The sequence below is a fragment of the Sorghum bicolor genome, chromosome 4 (genome assembly GCF_000003195.3).
Source record: "Sorghum bicolor cultivar BTx623 chromosome 4, Sorghum_bicolor_NCBIv3, whole genome shotgun sequence".
Lineage (NCBI taxonomy): Eukaryota > Viridiplantae > Streptophyta > Magnoliopsida > Poales > Poaceae > Sorghum > Sorghum bicolor.
The window spans coordinates 53,324,142-53,338,410 of record NC_012873.2 but is presented as its reverse complement, the minus strand read 5'-3'; the positions used below and the strand labels follow the sequence as shown (position 1 = coordinate 53,338,410).

The following is a 14,269-nucleotide window of genomic DNA, read 5'->3' as shown; positions in this document are numbered from 1 at the left end:
CTCGTCCGCTGCCTTCTCTATCATCGGCGTGGCCGCGTCGTGGTCGCGCGACTGGTCGCGGCAGCTGACTAATCGTCCTACACTAGTATTCCCGCATCGGGCCGGGGTGAATGGTTTGTGTGTTTTGAATTGTTGAAGTCTGGTTATTGCTTCTCCCCGGCCGGCCCGTTCCGTGCTGCCCAAGCATGCATGCATCTATCTGTGTCGCCCGGGCTACTAGCTAGCTAGTGGACTTGGATCGGACGCGTCGACGACGGACGGATCACGTGGGACAACAAGCAAGACGTCGGCGCGGCGGGCTCGCCGCGCGCGCGCATGTGGCGGTGGCATGCATGCGCAGCTTCTGATCCGTTTCGTTCCCATTCATTCAATTCAACGATGATGGCGACGTGAGGGATGAGAAGGCTAGCTTGTACTAGTGCAGTGCAGTGCAGTGCGCGCGGTGGATTATTGCTTCGTCCATATAAGTAGATGCCTGCCTGCCCACGGAAGAGGAGGAAGCAAATAATCCACAGACGCACAAGGACGACGGACCACAAAGTAGGCAATATAATAGGCATGGCGGAGGCGGCGGAGGCCCATAGCATCGTCATCGCCGGCGGCGGCATCTGCGGCCTTGCCACCGCTCTTGCTCTTCACCGGTGAGCTCATTTGCTCCTGATCCAGCTCGTTAGTTTTCATTAAATTAATTACTACCAAGTAGCGTCGTTGCCGATAATTAAACAGCAGTGCATATATATATTATTTCCTAGTTATACTAGTGAGTGACTGTCTTTATTATTATTATTTATGGTTGACGCTTTTGGATGTCAGTATTGTATGTTTCGTTGAAAATACTATTATTTCAGAGTCAGTATTTCATATAAGTGGTCAAATTTCCCGTTAACCATGTACTACTTGATCGAGGCAGTATTTTTTTTCTTCTAAATCTCAGTTCCCGTATGCCCAATTCAAACCATGACGTCGTTGTATTTCGAGTTCTGAACATGCGACGTCTGCTGATGACACATTTGCACCCATGCATGCAGGAAAGGGATTGCTAGTCTCGTGTTGGAGAAGTCTAGGAGCCTGCGAGCAGATGGCGCGGGCATCGGCGTCCACGCCAACGGATGGCGTGTCCTGGAGCAGCTTGGCGTCGCTGCAGACCTCAGGGACACTGCCCATCTTATCACCGTGTATGTATGCTTTCCTTCATTTCCTATATACCAGCCTTAATTAGGAATCTGTATCACTTGATTCGACAACATCTCTAACACTTCAGTGTAAAATAAACGGGAAAAAAATTCAGGTATCATGACGTGTGGAAGCAGGGAGACAAAATTAGCCGAGAAAAGGTTCCAGTAAGGTTTGTTTCCTGATGATACTCTTATTGATGGCTGGCTTGGAGAAAGTTTTATATATGTATAATATATCCCGATAACCAAGCAACAATGCGACGATAATCTTATTGAATGATTTGTTTGTTGATATAAGGACGGAGCTCCGATGCTTAAACAGAAAGGATCTGATCGAGGCACTGGCCAAGGACATACCTGCAGGGACGATCCGCTTCGGCTGCCGCATCGCTGCCGTCGACGCGGATCCTGCCGGCGGCCATGGCGCCGTCCTGACAATGGCGGATGGTACTACCATTAAGGCCAAGGTAAACTTTGCAGTTGCAGACAGACGTCCCAGTCCGTATCAGTTGATGATGATCATCATCTCCTGTATTTATTCTCTGCCTGAAATTAAGCTCTGCGGCCAAATCAAAATTTTCAGGTCCTGATCGGGTGCGAGGGCACCTACTCCGTGGTGGCAAAGTACCTCGGGCTGTCTCCGGTGAGAACCATCCCACGCCCAGTGCTCCGGGGTTTCACATGGTATCCGCATGGCCATTCTTTCGACAACGAGTTCCTGCGCCTGAGAGTTGGAGATTTCTTCATCGGCCGGTTAACAATCACGGACAATCTGGTCCATTTCTTCATAACAATGCCCAAACCTCCCACAGGTACTATATATTCACCCACTGGGATTAATTTAGAGAAGATATATGCATGCATGATAAGCGCATCTTGCTAGAAAATTGTATATATGCATCTTAATTCTAATAATTTCAAGCAACTACACCACCTGCCTGATGATGATGTCATGAACGACGACCAGCAGATGTCAGCACCAAGGACCTGAAGCAAGTGAGGGATCACGCGCTGAAGGAGATGAGAGACGTCCAATGCCCCGCCGAGATCATCGACATCGTCCGCGACTCGGACCCGGAGTCGCTCAACTTCGTCACGGAGTTCTGGTACCGTCCGCCGTGGGAGGTCGTCCTCGGCAGCTTCCAGAAGGGCACCGTGACGGTCGCCGGCGACGCCATGCACGCCATGGGCCCGTTCATCGGCCAGGGCGGCTCGGCGGGGCTGGAGGACGCCGTCGTGCTTGCGCGGTCGCTGGCTCGGGCCGTGGGCGACGCTGACGGTGTTGGGAAAGGCGCCGCCCCGGCGCGGCGCGAGAAGATGGTCGGCGAGGCGATCGGGGAGTACATCAGGGAGAGGAGGCCGCGGGTGGCGCTGCTGTCCCTCGAGTCCTTTATCATGGGGACGCTGCTGGTGCGCTCGCCGTCTCCGGTCACCAAGCTGGCCTGCGTCGCCGTGCTCGTTCTCTTAGGCAGCAAGTCGCTTCGGCATGCTTACTATGACTGCGGTCGCCTCTAGCTAGCTACCACCTCTCAGTTTGTTTACCCAAAATATTTATAGCATATAACATTTATATATTACTACTAATTATGTAAGTTTGAGTATTACCAAGCGTGTGCATGTACGTGCTACCAAGCCCAAATACAAAAAAAAAACAACAATTTACAGCGTAGCAAAAGAAGCCAAAAAGCAAGATCATAGCTATACTATACTGTCGCTCAGTGTAGCGGCAGCTTTGCTGCCTGCTACTACCCCGCATTGGAAACCTAAAAGCACAGCATGAATAAGAATGCTTGATCCGAGCAAAGGCAAGCACAAGCATTAGCAGACGGGAAAAAAATTTATTGCTAGCAAAGCTCTTAAAGAGCTCTGCCAAATGATAGTGACCAGTAGCTCGAATCATCAGTCTTTACCGACGCAACATGCTTTTAGCGAACATGCATGAATCCATCTTTCTTTTGTCCACAACAGGATTGAGATTTACATTCTACAGTATATGCCACAACTGTCAAGAAATGAGCAGGAGTTGCAGATGAGAGAAAGGCAGTCATACAACACAGATACAGCTCAGTCAAGGACTCGAGGACCAGATGAGATAAGGTCACTGCCTACCATGGATTGAGGAGCAGTGCTGCAAAAATATATTGGAAGGGATGGACATTTCAAAACTTCAGAAACCATAACAGGACTGCTTCTATGTCAGATCGAAGGCGTCAAGTATAGGATTCTTCAGCAAAAGGATATGATACAAATCAGCTGCAGGCTTGACTCATCTGCGGTGGTGGTAGTGCCTGCTGTCATGCCTGTCTCTGTCTCTATCCCTGGAATGGCGTGACGACATATCAGAGCTCGAGCTGTAGTGGCCCGAGTACTGCCTGCTGGGGTATGAATGCGGCGTCCAGGCACCATCGTCTGCTGGTGGATTATCATAACGAGGCGGACTTCTCCACCCCCTGTCTGAGTGTGACCTCCCTAAGCTTGGGCTCAAAGGCCCATAATCGTGGGAATGGTATCTCGATGAATAATGATCAGCACCAGGAGGTCCTCTATCACGGTAATCCCTCGAATCCAATGAGTGGTGGCGGCTTGAGGACTGGGGTGGGGCACTACCCCACAGCCACTGGTCACCATTCTCTGGGACGGGGGCATTTATTCCAGGGAATTCCACTGTCATCCTTTTCTTAGGTGGGGATGCCTCGGCTTGCTCTGAAAGCTCTCCCTCCTCATACTCTAGTTTCATCTCACCATCTCCAAATATGGTGATACCAGAAGGTTTATCTTCATCGTCAACCACATCTAAGAAGTACAATCAGTTAGCAACAATATCATGATGAAAACATCTGCTATAAAACTTATGTGATGCCTAATGTAAACAAATATACACACACTTTGAATTCACATGCCATCCTGATGGTGACGCTGTTCACTGTATGACTTCCATATAGCAATGAAGCTAATTGGATTGCAGGTGCGTGTAAGATAAAATGATGTATATAATTGATTGGTCGAACAGGCCTAGTAAAAAATGGTTTAAAGAACTAACCCAATGCAACTTTGTGGTTTTCCTTTTAACTAGAGTAGTCCAAACTATGAACATCAGAAAAAGAAAGTTTGCATATTTCGCAAATATTAAAATGTATATTGAAGTTGGGCTTACCTAGGTAGCCCGGAGGATACCCTAACTCACGCATTCTATGCAGCCAAGGAGGGGGATCATTTTCCTGCAAAAAATAGTTAATCTTACAATGTGATTCTACCATTCTGAATTCAAAATAAACTCTGTACAGTTAAGTCAATTATTTGTTCAGCATAGAGAGATCATTCGATCCCAAAAATAAAAATGAAAAACACATAGGCCTAGTACTCCTGTAGCAAAACGAATGCTCAGAGGGCTACCAGATCAAGTGCGACAAGAAGTCTTAACTTTGCAGTGTCATTACCACTTTGTTGAGGCTTCTTGCATCATTTGCTAATAGGAAACTAACTAGGACAAGCTTATTGCAAATGTTATACCAGCAGGCCAACACAACAAATGCATTTAGTTGCATATAAATATGATGTGGAACTTTCAAGTATGGACATGGAAATCTATTAATCATGGTTGACGGTAAAGAAGACAAAGGGTATTGCACTCCACAAAATTACTTAACCTTGAACAACAGGAACCTCATGCAGTTATCCACACAATAAACACAACACTTGAATAGACAAAAATTGCTATTTCAACACATATATGCTATTTCATTAAGTGTACAAACATGATGTGCAAAACTAACCGAACTCGCATGGGTCATGTATTGAGAGTAATAAACTAATGATTTTCATCTCATGAGTGCTAAAATGTAGTAGTATTTCATTGCTAACAGGAATGCAAATAAATGACATTTTTATTTCACTCTAAATGCATCAGAATATTTATTCACACTGGTAGACAAGTCAAACATAGCCACAATATCAATAAAATCAGTATGTTCAAACTTAGACTGCAACTGATATAGTCATTACCCCGATCCCCAAGCACTGTCTAGTTTCAGGTCCCAGTACTCCAGCTTTCAGATCATCAAATTTGCCAGGAGTTTTCTGGTAGTATCGATTTTGTACACGGTTCACATTAGATTGGTTTCTTTTCAAATTGTGCTGCTTCCGGGCATTGCTAATTGCGAAGTTGTCCCGAGGCTTTGGGCAATCCTTCAGAGCATGGCTATAAGAACCACAATTGAAACAGCGTGAATCGTCCTTATCTGCCCTGCTGTCAGAGAAACAAGGTACATCAGTTGTTGGTCCAAGTGAAAATGTAATTACAACATTAAAAATGAGAAATTGAGAACGGTCGTCAAAAGCCAAAAAATGGAAGTCTATCTTTGGAAGAATAATAACAAATGCCAGAACAAACAGGCAGTGCCAGAACAAAAAAAAAAAACTAAGCACACAAATTTAATTATTATAGCCAGACAATGGGAGAACAAGATAATGCCACATGAACTATTATCAGCTGTTAAAGGACCATTTCAGGCATAATTTTGTAATTTATCTAGTAAATAATAATGGTGAGTTACAACTAACCAATAACAAGGCACCCAGACTTGCCACAAGATAAGCAAATGAGGGACAATTTATCTATTAGCCTATTGAGTCTGAGTGCATATACATTAATACCGCCAAGATTTTTCCTCTAAATAATTGTAGGGATAAATTTGAGACAATAGCATAAGTAATAGACCTTTATAACTCTTGTGCTTATCTATCTAGGATGCTTATCTTAGGAGTAGTTGGTGCATGTGTCAGCACCTTATCTTCTTATCTTGCTTTAGCATCTACTTAGAATATGCTGTAATCCTTTATTAAGTTGCAAGTTTGCTATTCCTATATGTATCCAATCCTGCCATTGGTTTGTGGCATGGCTAAGTAATAGAGAAAATCTTCCCCAAATACCTGTGTCTTTGGCTAACAATAAGCAGATAGATTAAGATAAACACATGAAAATGGTTGATTGATGAATATTGAGACAGTAAATATCTAAAAAATTGACAACAATTGAAGCTCCTAAATGGAATGCAGAAAAATGCCTAATTCATGTGGAAGTAGAACATTTTCATGCATAACTGAATTCTGTCAAAATTCGAGCATTCCAAACAGGTCTTAAATGATCAAGAAAAATGGCAATTTCTTCGTTGATGGTGACAATAATGTCAGAGTTCATATCTGGGAGAAGGAACAAAAAAACACAAGGAAACTGACAAGCTCCAAAGTTTTCTTTACATGTCAAGCAATATCAAGATGACTAAGGACAGTACAGATATACACAAAGCAGTTAATAATAAGAGTAAATTCACCAGTGGTCCCTAAACTTGCACGGCGGTGCTATCTGAGTCCCTAACTCTCAAATCTTGATTTTATGGGTCCCCAAACTTGTATGACAATGTCATCTGGGTCCCCAGCTCTCGAATTTCGATTTTTGAGTCCTAGAACTTGTATAGTGGTGTCATCTAGGTCCCTAAACTTGCACGTCAACACATAATCAGCATGCCACATTAGCTTCGTATGTATGTTGATGTGCAAGTTCAGGGGCCTAGATGACACCACCATATAAGTTTTAGGACTCAAATATCAATATTCGAGAGTTGGAGACCCAACCCATAAATCAAAATGCAAGAACTAGGGACCCAGATGATACCACCGTGCAAGTTTAGAGATCGCCCGTGAATTTTACTCTTAATATAATAACCTCTACCTTTCAGTGTTTGATGAATCACCCAGAGGAGTCGAGCCCAAGGTAAACTCCCGATCGTACAGTGGAACAGAATCATCATCTACGATGTCACTTTCCCTTGCTTGGTTATCCACCCAAAATGACTTGTCAGGATAAGGAAAAGAAGAAAACAAAACAAGGTGAATAACTATATTCCTGTTAAGTATCCCACGAAAAGCAGAAATGAATCGTACAGCCAATTGTCTAAAGATTACATCAAATGTTAGATACATATCAGTAACAAAGGGCAGGAGACTATTCTGGGAAGGGATAAGATTGATTTAATTTCCAGCATGTCCTCAAAGGATCAAATTGTATCTAATGGAAGGGGCTAATGTCACCAAATAAATAGAAATAAGACGGATCAAGGACCAAAAACATGCAAGTCCCTACTGCAAACTTAAGGTTTATACATAGGAAAATTTTCAAATTAGCATAGTTAGATGCACTATCAGATGCCAATAAAGGACATCCTAACCTTAGCAGGTAGCTAAGGCAAGAGTGATAGCTTATCAAGAATAAGAATACCTTGGCAATGGAAAGAAGAAACATAAAAAAAAAAGGCAAATGGGAAAACGCAGAAGGCAAGAATACATTAGAGCATCTCCAAGAGGCTCTCTACATGGCTTTTTATCACAAATTACAAAATTTCAAAAACAAAATAAAAAATCAGGCTCCAACAGACTTTCTAAACCACTTTTTCCACTCTCCAGAACCACCCTTCTCGCTCTCCACTAATGAAGAGGCTAAATCACTCTAAAATCTAAATTCAATATATGGTAGTTCTATCATCAATTTTTCACAAGGAAAATAATGACAAGCCATTGAAGTATAGATAACGAAACTTAGAAAGTCCATTGGAGACATATATATGAAGAGAATATTCATGGGATGGCTCTCCAAATATAGATATAGAGATTGAAGCCTAGAGAGACTCTTGGAGTTGCTCTTAGTTCTCACGTCCATCAATTAGATTTTTCTAGAGTACCTATAGCTATTTTGACACATGTTGCAAGAAATTACAACTTCCGGAGCCCATTCCAGAAGTTGCTTCCTGCAATGTGTCAAAAATACTTGTAGATTTTTAACTTTACTTTTTATTAAAAAAAACTGTTATAGAAAACAGTCTTCAAAAGTCAAAATAGTTGTAGTTTTTTTGTTATAGATATAGAAAAAAAAGGAAACTAAAATGCATGCAGTCTTCAAAAGTCAAAAAGTATGACTACCTCTGCACATTTAGTTTCTTAGATCACAATTCACAAATAATTAAGATAGGTTGTATGTCAAAGGTCATGCTAATGTCCAAATAACATCCATCTGAAGCCAGAGCATAATGAGAAAAAAAGGAAGACAACACAAAATAAATCACCCATGACATATTCAAAGTAATCATATATTATTGTTTCTGGACATTGCCAGGTCAATTTCAACATAATGACATACATACCACAGCACAAGATTTCTCTGAACCAACATGTAATGCTGGATAATAAGTCTCTTCACCACTTTCTAAGGTCCCTTCCACAGCTTCCTGCTATGTCCAGAAGGAAAACAAATATCACAGAATAAGCTTCAATTCTATCATTTCTAAATAATTCTTTCTGAATGCATTATCTTCTTGTACTGATAGGTTAAAAGAGCAATACTGAATCGCTAAAAGAAACGATTGAGCAAGTAAGAAGGCTTCAAAATTGCAAGAACTGGAACAAGTCCTGTTATGTTCCTTTATTTCTACTCCCCCATATTCCCACAGTAGAAACAGCTAAACTCATCTATGGCACTGTCAAAGGCTAAGGACATACAAATAAAAATGAATGGAGGCACATACATTAGAAGCATACATAATTGTAGGAACAGTACCTTCAAATGGTGCTGCCTTCTGGCCTGCCACTCAGACCATTGTTGCATCAGTTGCATAAGCTTTCTTTTGCTTTCCCTGAGATATTAAGATACCAATACTATTAAAAACATAACCAAATAGTTTAAAAATATTTTCTGGAGCATGAAAGTTGCTTCCACAAAATGCCATATGCTACCATTGATATTATAGTGAGAACGGAAAGCATCTTGTAATTAACCTTGTCAAGTCACTGTAGATGACACGAATAGAAGGCTCCTTTGATTCCACACGGGCTCTTTTAACTCCTCTTGAGGCTAAAAATGGCACATCAAGGAATAACAACAGCTATAAATTTCACCCAAGTCGCAATAACATGTTTAGGGTCCCAGGAGTACAAGTAAAGGGTTTGCGCTTCTTATGCAAGTATAGTTCCCAGGATTCAATGGAAACAAAAGAATCTTCAGAAAACATAGACACATGCAGTTGCAGAATTATGGTAGCAGAAATACATAATACTCCATTCAATAGGATACAACTTTCTTCAACGGGGATGCTGTTTGACTCGTAAATTGGTGCATTTTCAGTCACATCACCCTTGTCCAGCTTCACCTCAAAACCGATCACCGTCTGCACAGCTGCAACGCTGGTCACGTGCTGATCCTTTCCAACCACTATGTCATCATCCGTGATGTCCATATCTTCCATTTGCCCCTCTTCAAGATCCAGGTTCCCAGCTGATGGCTTCGGATTACTGCCCAGAACACCAGATTCCCCTTCTGGTTGGAGTTCAGATGCGAGAGGCTCCGCCCCATTCACATCAGGAGCTACCTGAACGTCTCCCCCTTCATCTTGCGCATCAGCCTCGCAAGGTGACTCAAGGCTGATGAACTCGTCTGATGCCATTTCTTTGCGGGGCAAATACACTATGCATTGAACATTCCGGACCGAATCTGCAGCGAACAGTATATACTCGTAATTATATCAATCCGAATGCAGATAGCTTACGTTAGGGTTTGGGTCCGAAACCAGGGAGAGTTTATTGAGAAAATTGCAGGTGCTTGGTTTCGCACAACACGAAGGGAAAGGAAGGGAAGGCATACCTTGTGGGGTGCTCGTCGCAGGGGCCGAAGAAGACCGGGCGGAGGGCCGGCGGCGTTCGTCCAGTCGTGAGGCTCGCCCCGTGCGTGCGGCCAGTGCCGTCCCCGTAGCTCGCTCGCGCCGGCGTCGAGGCTTGTTCGGTGGAGGATGGTGGCGGCCGGCGGGGCGGGGCGGCCGGGGTGGGGAGAACGAGGCGGCGGGCGCTGGCCGCCGGCGGGTGTCGACGGAGGCAGGAGGATGCTCGGGCGGCGGCGCTCTTAGGTCACGCGCCGTGGCCTCACCGACTCGTGCGAGTCGCGAACTCGCGATAGGGGAGAAATTCCAGTGAGGCCTTGTTTCTCTCCAAAATCAAACTTTTTAAAATTCCTTTTATCACATCAAATAAATTGCCACATATGCATTGAGCCTAGTTAGTATATAATTAAATAATAATTATCACATACAACCAAAAGTACTACAGTACCACGAATTTTTTTTGAAAGAGAACTAAACAAGGCCTGAGTTCAACTAGGGAAAGGGGTGGCCTTGTCATTTCCCATGTCTCGAAAGCAAGAAAAATCTTCCCAAATACCTTAGAGCAACCACAAGGTAGCAGCAAAGTAGTCCATAAAAAATAAAGTACTCTCTATCAGTTAGCTAAAATATTATAGAGGTAATCTATATAGCACTCTATAACAAAAGGTACTCATAGCCCTATGGACTACACATAAGTAATAAAGAAATGTTATTTTCTCTCTCCATGCTCTCTCTCTTATATCATGATACATGAGATGGTTGAAAAGAATAATTTTTAATATCTAGTGAAACCTATCTTATGTACTACTTTGTTGGTTGAACATTGTAAACAAATAATGATAACTATGGACTACTTATGTAGGCCCTATGTATATAGACTACTTGGTCCATATACATTGAGGTTGCTTTTAGAGCAACTTTAACAGGATTTTACTTAAGCCTCAATAGCTAAATATAGGTATACAAACTAAAAAAATTACTCCAGCAGAGCTCCTATTCCAGACCCCATTTTTGATTAGGCACTCATATTTCTCGCCCAGACCTATTCTCGTTGGCCAAACAGGACAGATTCCACCCTCCATCGCGTATCCTAGCCCCAGCACGCGCTCTCTCTATCTCTCTTCCCCTGCATGTGCATGACACCCTATGGTCATCGGCTCGATCCTCCAATTATTATGTCCTTGTCCAAAGGAAGAAAAAATAGGAAGAAGAGACAATGATGAGTGGATCTCTTCTATCATTCTTTACCGGAATAGGTTTGGGCATCCAAATTTAGGTGTTGCTGCTAGAGTTGAAGAAAAAAATTAAACCCCAAGAAACAGGGGGACCACCCAAATCAAAAGTAGAGGCTTTATTTTTGGGACGCCGTTGGAGATGCTCTTGCTCCCTTCATCCCAAATTATAAATCATTCCAAGAATCTTGGAGAGTTAAAGCATTTTAAATTTGACCAAAGTTATAGAAAAAATTGCAAAGATTTATAGCATAAAAATAGATATGCTATAAAAATATAATTAACAAAGAATCTAATAATACTTAGTTGGTATTATAAATGTTATTATTTTGTCATATAAATTTGGTTAAAGTTGAGATATTTTGACTCTTAAAAATTTTTAGAATGGCTTATAATTTGAAATAAAGGGAGTATATCCGAAGAATTCACGTGTACTAGGTCAAGCTAGAGTCGCAAAAGAATCTGTGTGATTGGCAACACCACAAGGGAATATGGTTTTTCTGCCCGAGTTAAAGCATTTTAAATTTGACCAAAGTTATAGAAAAAATTACAAAGATTTATAGCATAAAAATAGATATGCTATAAAAATATAATTAACAAAGAATCTAATAATACTTAGTTGGTATTATAAATGTTATTATTTTGTCATATAAATTTGGTTAAAGTTGAGATATTTTGACTCTTAAAAATTTTTAGAATGGCTTATAATTTGAAATAAAGGGAGTATATCCGAAGAATTCACGTGTACTAGGTCAAGCTAGAGTCGCAAAAGAATCCGTGTGATTGGCAACACCACAAGGGAATATGGTTTTTCTACCCTTAAGGGTATATGCTTCCACTCTTCCACCCATTAGATTTGCATTGAGAAATGTTCAAATACATATTTCTAATACAATTTTGTATTAAGATGTGTATTTGTATATTTCTCAATGTGAATTTCAATAAATAAAAAAATAGAAACATATGTCTTTGAGGGCCGAAAAAAACTTTACCCACCACCACAAGGCACCAGTCAGACAATCTCCTTCGTTGCAGCTTCACGCTGCTAATAATAAATTTTTGCTCTTGTTAAAAAAAAATGTTCAGGGGTGGGTCACGGGGAGAGGGGAGGCGTAGCGCTGACCTTGGCGTTGATCTCGAGGGCCGGGTGACGCGGCGGCTCCTCCGCGTACTGGGACGGCGCCGTGAGCCCTGGCATTAAAAATGGCAACGGGCACAATGCCCGCGGATACTAGTGCCGCATGCCCGCACCCGCGAGCAAACTTGCGTGCCTGTATCCGCGCCCGTCATCCGTCACGGGCGCCATCCTGTGCCCGCGCCCGCCATCCGCGGGCATTCCTTGCCCGCGGGTGTGCCCGCGTGCCCGCCAGATCTGGCGGCGAAAGGCAACTGGACAGGGAAGGCAGCTTGACGAGGACGAGGATGTGCGCCGGCGTGAAGTAAACCGGTGCAGAGCAGCTTGACCACGGCGCAAGTAGGGAGGCGCGACGCGCCGCCACGAGTGGAGGAGCAAAAGTCGAGTCGCGTGGGTGACGGTGAGGGTCTGGCGGTGGGTGTCTCCGGTCGCCGCGAGTGGAGAAAGAGCAGGAGCAGCATGCGACCGCTCACGCGACCGAGTGGAGGAGAGCAGAGCCCGCGCATGCGACCGAGTGGAGGAGAGCAGAGCAAGAGCCGCATGGCTTGTGAGTTGTGACGGTGAAGAGGGGAGCAACATGCACTGGGGATGGCGAGGAGAGGGTCGCGCGAGTGGCGGCGGCGGCCACTAGTCGGCTGCTGGGGACGGCAATTTGGGAGAAAGAAGCCCTAATTTGAAGAATATATACCTCTTTTTAAGTGACCCCACTTGTCAGTGCGGGTTTGGCGGATTTGCGGGTGCGGGCAAGATATTCTCTTGCCCGTATATCTTTGCCCACTGGGCACAACTTTGTGCCCGCGCCCGTGCCCGCGGGCACAAAGTGACGCCCGTATCCGCGTCTGACGGGTCGGGTGCCCGCGGGCATGCGGATATTTCTTGCCCGTTGCCATCTTCGCTAGCCTCCGTGGCGCACACGAGGGGTGACCAGAACGAGAATCTAACGGCGTTGCTCTATAGCGACGGAAATAGCAACTAGGGAAACACTGAGATCATTTGATGGCAGTGAAAGAATTTGAGAAATTTTAATGGCAAGTGCTATAATATTTAGTGGCAATGAAGGAATTTTCTCTATACTTTTTCTAGATCCGTCGATGGCAGTAGAGTGTACAAGTTGACTTTGTAATCAATCGGCCTTGTTTAGTTTACCCCAAAAACTAAAAAAATTTTAAGATTCTTCGTTACATCGAATCTTATGGCACATGTATATAAGATGAAAACAAAAGCTAATTGTACAGTTTGCCTGTAAATCGTGAGACGAATCTTTTAAACCTAGTTATTTTATGATTAGATAATGTTTGTTAAATAAAAACAAAAATGCTACAATGTCAAAATCAAAAAAAAAATTTAGATCTAATCAAGGCCTCAGGCAACGGCTAGAAAAGAGACAAGTAAGCAACGGCTACTTTGTCCATGAAAAAAAATATGTGAAGATTTAAATGTTTCAAGCAATCCAAACAACCCAAAAATTCCATTCCTATGTGTTTGGGATACCATGGTTTTTCACTTTTTGTTTCCTCAAATTCTTGCATTTTCTCCCGTTTCTCTATTTTAGAATCCTTCGTTCCCAACAAGGCTGTAGTGTGCTCCAACTTATGTTCACTAGTATAGTGCCCGTGCTAACGCTACTGTAAAATACAAAATAAGATTTACTATTAAGATTCATGTCTTAAATATTATATAACCAAATATTTTTGTTTCATCCTATATATTTGATGTAGACCTCTGAAACATCATCCAAGAAACTCTACCAGACGCTGAAGGCATCAAACTCTAGAAGGTTTCTTTGTAGCATTTTCACCATGGAAAATAACATAGAAAATCTATACTAATCTGCATCATTAGCAACTATACCAACATCTACATGATGTACATCCACCAACACCTACCTTGCAGGAACCAAAAGGCAATAGCATGCTAAAAGAAGCTGAAAAGAAGAATGAATCACAAGAAGTTGATTCCAAACTACTACACATGGCAAAAGCTCTTTTGCAATGTGATTCATGAATCATGAGTTCATCCTACACGTGG

At 42.9% G+C, this 14,269-nt stretch overlaps 2 protein-coding genes and 1 long non-coding RNA gene across 4 annotated transcripts; 1 reads left to right on the top strand and 2 right to left on the bottom strand.

Moving 5' to 3' along the window:
- Positions 426-2,779, top strand: LOC8068900 (FAD-dependent urate hydroxylase). Of its 2 annotated transcripts, none has more exons than XM_021459225.1 (6): positions 426-641; positions 1,029-1,175; positions 1,289-1,345; positions 1,474-1,642; positions 1,759-1,987; positions 2,143-2,779. In XM_021459225.1, the coding sequence occupies exons 1-6, from the start codon at positions 472-474 to the stop codon at positions 2,688-2,690; spliced, it is 1,320 nt and encodes a 439-aa protein (XP_021314900.1). In that variant the 5' UTR covers positions 426-471; the 3' UTR covers positions 2,691-2,779. The 2 variants fall into 2 exon arrangements, with proteins under 2 accessions (XP_021314900.1, XP_002454010.2); XM_002453965.2 differs by having other exon boundaries at positions 444-641; positions 2,146-2,779.
- Positions 3,063-10,198, bottom strand: LOC8068899. Its single transcript, XM_002452241.2, has 9 exons — positions 9,862-10,198; positions 9,295-9,711; positions 9,000-9,075; positions 8,782-8,857; positions 8,369-8,452; positions 6,904-7,025; positions 5,178-5,418; positions 4,330-4,393; positions 3,063-3,968 (listed from the first exon to the last, which is right to left on the bottom strand). Exons 2-9 carry the CDS (start codon positions 9,662-9,664, stop codon positions 3,442-3,444), a joined length of 1,560 nt encoding a protein of 519 aa, XP_002452286.1. The 5' UTR covers positions 9,665-9,711; positions 9,862-10,198; the 3' UTR covers positions 3,063-3,441.
- On the bottom strand, positions 11,867-12,983 carry LOC110434660. Its single transcript, XR_002452277.1, has 2 exons — positions 12,230-12,983; positions 11,867-12,148 (listed from the first exon to the last, which is right to left on the bottom strand). It is a non-coding gene; the product is annotated as an uncharacterized LOC110434660 (long non-coding RNA).